The sequence below is a fragment of the Monopterus albus genome, unplaced genomic scaffold (assembly GCF_001952655.1).
Source record: "Monopterus albus unplaced genomic scaffold, M_albus_1.0 scaffold166.1, whole genome shotgun sequence".
Taxonomy (NCBI): domain Eukaryota; kingdom Metazoa; phylum Chordata; class Actinopteri; order Synbranchiformes; family Synbranchidae; genus Monopterus; species Monopterus albus.
In genome coordinates this window covers 959,764-968,971 of record NW_018128046.1, presented here as the reverse complement: position 1 = coordinate 968,971, position 9,208 = coordinate 959,764, and the positions used below count along the sequence as shown (strand labels likewise).

At 42.6% G+C, this 9,208-nt stretch overlaps 1 protein-coding gene across 1 annotated transcript in view; it reads right to left on the bottom strand.

Moving 5' to 3' along the window:
• LOC109968951 (SWI/SNF complex subunit SMARCC1-like) overlaps positions 1-9,208 on the bottom strand; it is a 103,173-nt gene that overhangs the window by 42,752 nt on the left and 51,213 nt on the right. Inside the window, 1 exon segment of the mRNA XM_020615553.1 lies at positions 7,467-8,460. Coding sequence (XP_020471209.1) covers positions 7,467-8,460 — 994 coding nt within the window.

Sequence of the window (9,208 nt, the reverse complement as noted above, 5' to 3'; positions counted from 1 at the left end):
AGAAAAATATGAAATGGATAAATGGACAAAAAGAGGCTGCCCGTACAATCCGGGCCACCTCAATTTGAAACACACATGGAATTGCATTATTTCAGGTCAGATGCTTTTTGTCTTTCGTCATCTGTCTTTCTGTATTTTCCCCAAGGCTCCCAGTCCTCTGTGCCACATTAAAAACAAACCATCTTAAATAAAATATCACTACATCTGTTTCCATTCTGCATATGGAACCATCATATCCTTATTAGTGGCCTCAGTGAGGAGAACACTGCTCCATTCAATCAGCCAGTGATGCTAAATCCACTGATTTTGAACAGGAATTTAAAAACATGACAATGTAAATGGTGTTCTCCCTCTGGGATTAGAAGAATGACCAATTCAAACCAAGGTAATCATGTTCAGTACTGAATATTTGAACAAATGAGCCTCTATTCCATTATGAGGTCACGAACAGACCTCAGGAAAGCACTGTGGTATACACAGTCCACTAAAAGCCAAAGATATACACAGCAAAGCAAAGCTGAGGAAAAACACACTTTTGTGGACCTCTTGCTTGCACCATCCAAAACAATTATTTTCATAATTCTGGTGAGCAAAAATATAATCACTTAATTTTATTTTATTTTATTTGCATACAACGTTTACATTCAGTTTTCTACACAGCTGTTTGTGTGTCAGCAACCTGAATTAAATGCTAACCTTGATGCTAATATACAGAGACACTAGTTAATACCTCAAATGCCTCGCTCACCAGGGACCTGCAGATACGACTGTAACCAAAACCTATTTAAATAAAGCCCAGTTCCCGGGAGAACACTCACAACACCATAAACTGCGAACCAATTACCAGTATACAGATGTGTCCTGTGCTCACATTACTACATCATCCTCCATCGGGAAGGCTTTCACTGAAAGCTCCCCAGCCTCTGACCCTGACTGGTATACAGTACAGGAAGGAGGGATTTGAGGTGCACAAAGAGCACGCTGATAGACCCAACTGGTTCATTACAGCCTGTCAGCTGTGTAAAGATCTATAAAAACCTGATGACTCTGTTTGCTTATGTGTGTGCATATGTGTATGTGCAGTGAACAAACTTCAGCCAAAACTGAGTTACCATGAGACCTACTGCCAAAAACAAATATGATAATGTGTGTATAATCGACAATCAAATACGTCAGGCCAGGCTACCTCTGGCAAAAACAAACTGGGTCTGTGTGTGTGTGTGTCTTTCTCAGCAGTCCTAAATCTGCTGTGTGTTTGACCTGTGGTTTGGTTCCACAACCCCACGTCCTTTGACTTGGAAGTGATCCCCAATACACCCATAGTCCTGCGTGTGGATTTTATTTGTTTGTATGTGTGTTTCCATGATGTGATCATGAAATCTAAAATGGACACAAACTGCTGCTGGTGCTCTGAGTTTGCCTTAATTACATCAAGCTGCGGGACACAGACACATGCACACACACCATTTGATTCGACCTGGCTCGCCCAAGTCGTTTCCATGCTGGCAGGCATTGTAAGTTTCTGACTCATTCTCTCTTTCTCTTTCTCCTCCTCTCTTCTCTGTCCACCTCTCACTTTTTTCTAACTTTTGGTCTCTCTTTTATTTCCTACCTATAGTTTCTTGGCCACTTTTCCTCTCCATCACTCTTATATTTCCCTCTTTCTTTTGATACCTGCATTTTTTGCTTATGAATGGTCAGAATATATACATCCTGTCTGTTATCCTCTTACCCTCACTCCGTCTTTTCTCCATACTCTCACGTGTTTCTCCATATATGGCCCTTAGCCCTGCAGCTCCAGGGAAGGAAGTGATTTATGACACTAATGCTATCGGCTGCCATCAGTCAGAGGGACAGGACAGCGAGTGCCAGAGATGCCGCAGATAGATTCAAACACGGATCTCATCAGAGTGTTTCTCGAACAGACTGATTGAGGTTTGCAGTTAAAATCTCACAGAATTAATGCTGCCAGCTGGGTGTGTTTTTGTCTAACTGTATTCAAGTGAATTTGACTAGTGGAGGGGGGCTTTTAGACAAAGTGGGAGAGACAGTACAGCAAAAAAAAACCCCACCATGATCACATTTAAACACCACTGTCTTTTTTAACGCCTCCGCGCCAGCGATAGCCCAGGCCAGAGGCAGTACGATTCTTGTGAACATGATATCTCAAGAATGCCTTGAGGGAATTTCTTCAAATTTGGCACAAAGGTCCACTTGGACTCAAGGATGAACTGATTAGATTTTGGTGGTCAAAGATTAAAATCTGTGACGTCTGTCCATTCCCTTGAATTTAACTTGTTGGCAGAGGCATACAACCACTAAATAGTAAATCTAGTTTTGTCTTATTGTCCTCCATATCCTTTTATTTTGCTCCTGTTGTCTCTGTACATTCAGTTTCATCCTAAACACATACACACAAAGTCTTTCATAAAGAGGAATGGAGGAGAGGCTAGTTTTTATTTGTGGGAAACAACTATGTTTGGTATAGCAGAAGATATGCTCTGTGCTTAAACGGTGAAATTTGGAAATATGCATGCTAATATCAATTATCAATTTCCACCTGGCAGCAACCTGAGAAGGAATAAGATTAACTGAGTCTGCTCTGATTAAAGAGCAACAAGAAGTTATGGATTGATCAGTTTATGTGTTTAATTAGCTATAATGTCTTGTTTTAAACAGTAGTTTATTGTGGCCGAATTAATGGTTGAGATCTCAGTACAACCAGCTGTAAATTAAACAAATAAATAGTGATCACCTCAGTGTAGGGAGTGAATGTGATCAAACTGATGCTTTTCAAAAGAGCTGATGTGCAATGATGCTGGGGAATTAATAGTGTAGTCTACTAAGACACAGTTAAATTATGTCTTCTGTAAAATGACAAAAGTCATTATACACCTGCTGCCACAACCTGATTCCAACCCACAATATTAAAAATAAATGGCGTGTCTCATTAAACAGACACTGGTATGTGACCCTCATCATGAATTTGTGCACAGGTGGATGTATATTTTCCAGAGCAGAGCAACTGGTAATTTCTTTGTTTTTGATTGTTTTTATTGTCATGTCAAATTATCTAGTAAATGTGTTAATAATATTTAAATTAATTAGTTAAAATTTTATGTCGCTGTGATTATGCGTTACAAAAATAATTCATTTGGGTACAGTTTAAGCACCACTACTGTTTAAATGTTCTGTTTTAGTGCAGATATGGGGAATAAAATGAAATGATACCTACTGTAGCTGAGGCAGTAATCAGTGACCTCTGATCAGTTACATTTAGAAAGGTAAGCACCCTAGCAGGTATGTGCTCACAAAGAGATACGACCGGCTGGTCTGAGGTCAGTAAAGAAATTCTCAGAAGGTCGTGCGTTTTACTACAGAGAGCCAGAGGTCCAAACATTCATCCTGCTGTAATTGAATTGGCCTGATATATGAGGCGGCTTCGGTTCAGCTGCACACACAAAAAGACACACACAAACTCAGTTTCACATGTACACACACACACACACACACACACATTCAGTCACAAGTGTAATCAGACACACAATCACACCCACACACATACAGAGGAACATTCATTCATTCATTTTCTACCGTTTGGTCCCTGAGCAGGGTCACAGGGACAGAGGAACACATTGGTTCTCATCTGTGCCAGCACTCCATTGACCCATATTGCGCCTCTCAGCACAGTCTCTCCAGCCCCAGTCTGACTCACCCTCTGGAGGTTCATCACTGCTATGATTTGCTGACTGAGGTCCAAAATCTGCCCCAAATATGTGGATCATGTTGTCTGCTTAGCAAGAGTGTTTCAGCATTGCTGTGTGAGCAGCGCTCCATTTCCCTCCCAGTCAATAACACTTGTAATCTCTGTTGATGTGATATGACTGGGAAGACTTTTATGACAAAATATTTCTAATGGTTAAGAGTTAAGTGGTATATATGCTGCATTTGAATTCCAGGGGAGCCAGGTGAGGCTTAGCTCTCCTGAGTTCTTCACAGTCAGCAAAGCCACAAGTTTGTGGGCGTGACTGAGCAGCGCGAGCATGTTTCTGACTGGTGATGAGTTAGCGTTTACCTTCACCAACTGGCCCTGTGAGTAGTTTCTATGTCACCAATACCAAATTTCACAAAGATGCACAGATGAATTTCACTCAGCCTCTCTCTGGGGTGACTGATACTGCAGTGTTGTTTAGCTGTTTGCCACCTACCACCTAGATGTCTCTGCAATTATCCTACTTGTTTATGCTAATTATACTTATATCTCATAGTTGTCAGGTTGAGTCACTAATATTTTCTTCATCAGCTCCATTCAGGAGGCTGATCGCCACCGTGCATACATTTGCATTTTAATTGGTGCAGCTGTTCTCTAATTGGAGTCTCTCCTTACTGATTGGCTGGTTCATTTTGTGGTTGTAGGGGAAAGTATGTGAAATTTCTGCAATCTGGAAATGGGAAGCCTATGATTATATGAGTGACAGCACATACACAAGAATCAGCTTCAAATCTTACATGGTTCAAAAACATTTGTGCAGCCATTTTCCCTCAACCAAGGCTATTGTGCGTGTTTAAACTGTTTTCTGTTATGGATTATTGCCTGAATAGATGTTGACCATCAGTATAAAATGGCGGCTGCACAAAGAAGTTTATCAATGAGTGATCTGACTGTGCTCTCAAACTTGGCTATGTGATTGTTCTGTGCGCACTCAGACAGAAGCTTGTTTATATATACTTGTGGGGACAGAACACTGGGAGCACACTGCTTTGCGGGGACCAGAAGTCACTTATGGGGACTGAAGGCTGGGCCCCACGACTTATTCATCAAATTTTATGAAAATAAAGGGGTGTAAGGTTAGAGCAAGTGTTGGCTTTGGTTAAGGTTAGGGTAAGAGTTATGCTTGATTTATGGTTTTGTGCCTGCACCTACAGTGGTAGGTAACATGTAGTCTCATCCCCTGCGCAGTAGCCTGATGTGCACCACTCCAGAAATGTAACTGCACGTTGCAGCGACGCAGACAAAAACAACTGCGATTGGTTGCATCACATTTCCTCCTTCATGTCTCTCAGTGGTCGGACAGCTGGACAAGCAAGGAAAACCCCCCTCTTTCTGCCTCATTTGGTTCAATGGTCATACAGACCATCTCCTCCAACATCATCTCTCTTATTTGTGTTCCAGTAATTTCAGTAACTGATGTTCAACATCTGTTTGTTTTAACTTCAAAATGACCCACTTAGTTTCAATCACCATTGTTAGCAAGTGGCCAAGAAACGCAACACAGTGGCATAGAAAACCCACCGCCAACTATTATTTTGGCGGTGTAATTGCAGGGCAACACAGACACACCAGCACACACGTATAAATGCTCACAATGGCTTAGGCCACTTAAGTAGCCTATGGCTTAGGCTCTGTGTAGATTTAACACAGAACCATAAATCAGTTCAAATGAAAAATAAAGCAGGCTGCAGAGCTACTGGAACAGGTTAGCCCCAGCATGTTCCCAAGCTTGTATCTTAGCTGTTAGCTTGCCAGCTTTGGTCATTCACTGGTCCTGCAAGGAGTCACTATATTACTAAATATCCTGTCCTGGATATTTAGTGAGAACACAAGGGTAGAATTTCACTGTGCCACTTCCTGGTGTGACCAAACATTAACCAAATTTAACTGGATTAAGCTGGATTTGACCATTAGGAAAATGTTTAGGGGGAAAGAAAGATAAACAGGGAGCAATGATATGATTCTTACTGCAGATCTCACACACAGGATCGATATAGATACATTCACATTTCATTCATTATACTGTACAGCACTGTATATGATGAACACCTCTTACACAATATTACAGTGTTAGAAATCAGACAAGACATTGGTCATACATTCCCCTCCCCCATCCACAGCAGCTCTGAACCCTGATTGCTGATGCAGTGATTTTTTTTTTCTGGGTGCTTTGATCCACGCTGTGATTGCTGACTTTCAGGACACATATGGGGCAGAAACTGTTGTGTGGCTTCCACCATATTGTCATAAATGATTCTCTTAATCCATTTGACTTTTGACCTCCACCTAGATTCATCACCATGGCAACCCTATTGTATTGAATACTGAGGAAAGTCATTATTGCAATTTGTGCCCAAAACCTGGAAGGCAGTTTTCATGGGACACACTGGTGTCTATAGAAATGTGAGATGTGCAAATAATAATCTGCATTTCAGTGTGTGCATTTCAGTTTTTTTTTTGTTCATGTTTTTGCTTAAATGTGTTTGTGTATGTCTGTGTACAGTTTACATGTCTCCAGCTCTCACAGAGCAAAATCACATCTCAGAAGACAGATAAAGGAACATTTCCCCATAAAAGTCTCTTGTTAACAATAAGATGCTGGTTTCTATTCTAAACTGGGCTTTTCCAGATGTTCCTGACCAGAGAGCAACAAACTAAATCAGGTGTTTTATAAATCCTCTTTCTGTACATCTATATATTTATAGTTGGTTAAATATGCAAATGAGGAATCCTAATGAAGCCTTACACACGTCACACTGCTTTGAATGCTTTGTAAAATGAAAATATTTCAGCAAGAATAATATGATTTTGTGTCCTTTTTATTTCCATGTGGTATGAATCTATTCTGGGTTTTGGTCATAAGGTTTCCATCCTGCAATGGGCAATGAAAGCAGGAATTATATTGTTGCCATTAGGCTGAGTTAACTCAGCTACAGTCTGCTGTATATTTATTTATCTTTACATGTCTGTGAGTCTGCACCACCAGAAACAATGCTGAAGCCGGCTGCTGTGACGGCTTCTAGCGTGTCTCTCTTTCTCTTTTGTGGTTTGACAGGTAGGTGGAGACAATCCAGCACAGTTGGATGCCCGGTGATCTCCTCTGCTATTTAAATCTCCACTCCTCCTCCGCTCTTCAATTTTGCCCTGCACACTGTATTTTATTTTCTCATCCAACACTGCTTAACACTTACTTTTCACTCACCCATACACTTGCTATGCATCACTGGTGAGACTGATTACGTAGCACATTGTTATTGTTCCTTTGTAAGTTTTTTTATTTGAGTTTGTGTTAAAAATAAATTACTAGTTTGTTCATTTGTAGTCTGCGTCTCCTTGATTGTCATAGCCTTTGAGCCGGGTCATGATAAGGTGAGCCATGGATGTTCAGATAGCAGTCGCCCAGTTTACTTTGGTACTAAACAAAATGATTACATTTGATGATTGTGATAACTGCACTGTGATAGCACTGATTGTGTGGTTTGTTTTGTTTCACTAAGATGAGTTCCACACTTCTGAGTTGTGACGAATGATGGGATTTTTGACATGGGTGCAAAAGTTAAGTGCAACTTGAGGGATTTGCAAAGTTATGGTCTGTATATTACTGAGTGTTAGTGGCTTGTTCTATGTATACAGAGTGCTATGCTGTATATGTGTGTGTCCCAGAGTGAATGTGTTTGTGTAGGTTGTTTCCCACCTGCAGAAGACTCCCATGCTCTCTAGCAGGTAACACTGTCCCCCGTTGAAGCAGTAGTTGGGCAGCATGTCACAAGGTGAGCGGCAACTTCCGTTCACCATCTGGTAGCCCACACGGCATCCGCCCAAACCATCTGACCCGTTCACTGATGAGGACCCTAGAGGAGCCTCCGCAGGGATGTTTGGTACTGGAGCTCCCAAACCAGGACGTGCCACCCCTGAGTTGAAGGAGCCAGATCCTGGGATCTGAGGCCTGGAGTGAGATGGAGACTCCGCAGGCAGCCGGAGGTCTTCGTCACGCTCATAGGTGTCAGTCGTGGTGCTGTAGATGTACTCATCAGCAGTGAGGGACACGCTGTCCCCATAGGGTGTGGTGTATTTATGGTTGTCTGGCATTGCCCAGGAGGTTGGCTCGCCACCCTGAAGTTCATGTAATGAAGGAGAGGGCAGGGCTAGGTCCAGGTTGCGCCCACGAGAGAAGGGGTCGAAGAAGTCTACACGGAGGACTTCGGAGTTAGAGGGATTGGTGGCAGGAGAAGGCGGGACAGTGGTGGTGAAAGGGTTGTCCAGGTCAAACATGGCTGTGTTCTTAGCATGGTTCCAAGGCAGGTCAGTGTGTGGCAGGTGCTCCTCCTCCTCCTCTTCCTCCTCACCCTTCGTAACATCCTGGTCATGTGTGTCGCTAGGCAGCAGGTGTTCTGTCTCAGCTGAATCGGGGCTCAGCTGAGGCGAGACTACCACGGCCACATCCTCCACCATAGGAGCCACCGTTTCACCAAACATGCCGCTGCTCTGCTCCTCCACCTCGCCAGGGAGGGGGATCTGGTCTGCCTTTGGGGTCGCAGTGTTGGTCATGCTGGGACTGACCGAGCTGCTCATTCCAGTCACTGCAGCAGTGACTTCACTGACCTTGAAAAGCCCCTCTTCCTCGCTAAGCAGGGAGGTTACATTGGCTGTGCTGTCTGGCTCAGTGACATTGGTCTCCACAATATTTCCTACAAACACACACAAAAAGGGGTTCTTAGTACAAATATAACACCTGAAACAATATGAAGGGTCTGGAATGTGTAATTAAACATGAATGCATAGGGTTTTACTAACAGAAAACAAGGTGGGAAAGTGATGGGGATATTGTAGCCCTGTGCAGCCAGGTTGAGCCCACACAAATTACAGTGACACCAGAAAATGCAGCAACAATAAATAAATAAATGAAATAGTGGGTTGAAAATAAACTGGTTGGGGACAGAGAAGTGACCTGCCTGTTAGTAAGGAACCATTTGCATTATTCTCATTAATATCTGATCCAAATTCATCCCCCAAATGGACCAAACATCAGATTAAAGGAGCTAAAAATGTCATTTCCTCCTGAATCAGTAACCTAATGAACATGTATATTGGCAAATATGAGGTAAGAACAACAGAAGAAATGCACTGAGCTGCTCAATGCAACATCTGCTGTTGTTTGTATGCAGATTAGAAATACAAACACACACATGCAGTCACCAACTGGTTCAGTTCACTGTTTCCATTTTCCAGCCTCACACACCAGTCCCATTTGCCACACAGTGACATCACAGCTGAAGTCTTCCTCGTTCTGGGCTGGACAAAGAGTCTGGCATTGAACCCGAAGTGAAACAAATAAAACGAGACGTTATTGGCTGTATACTTATCCGTTGGTCTATTACTTCATTTGTCGTGCAAAAAGCTGCTTTACTTACGGCCAACCCCCCCCCCCCCCCCCCC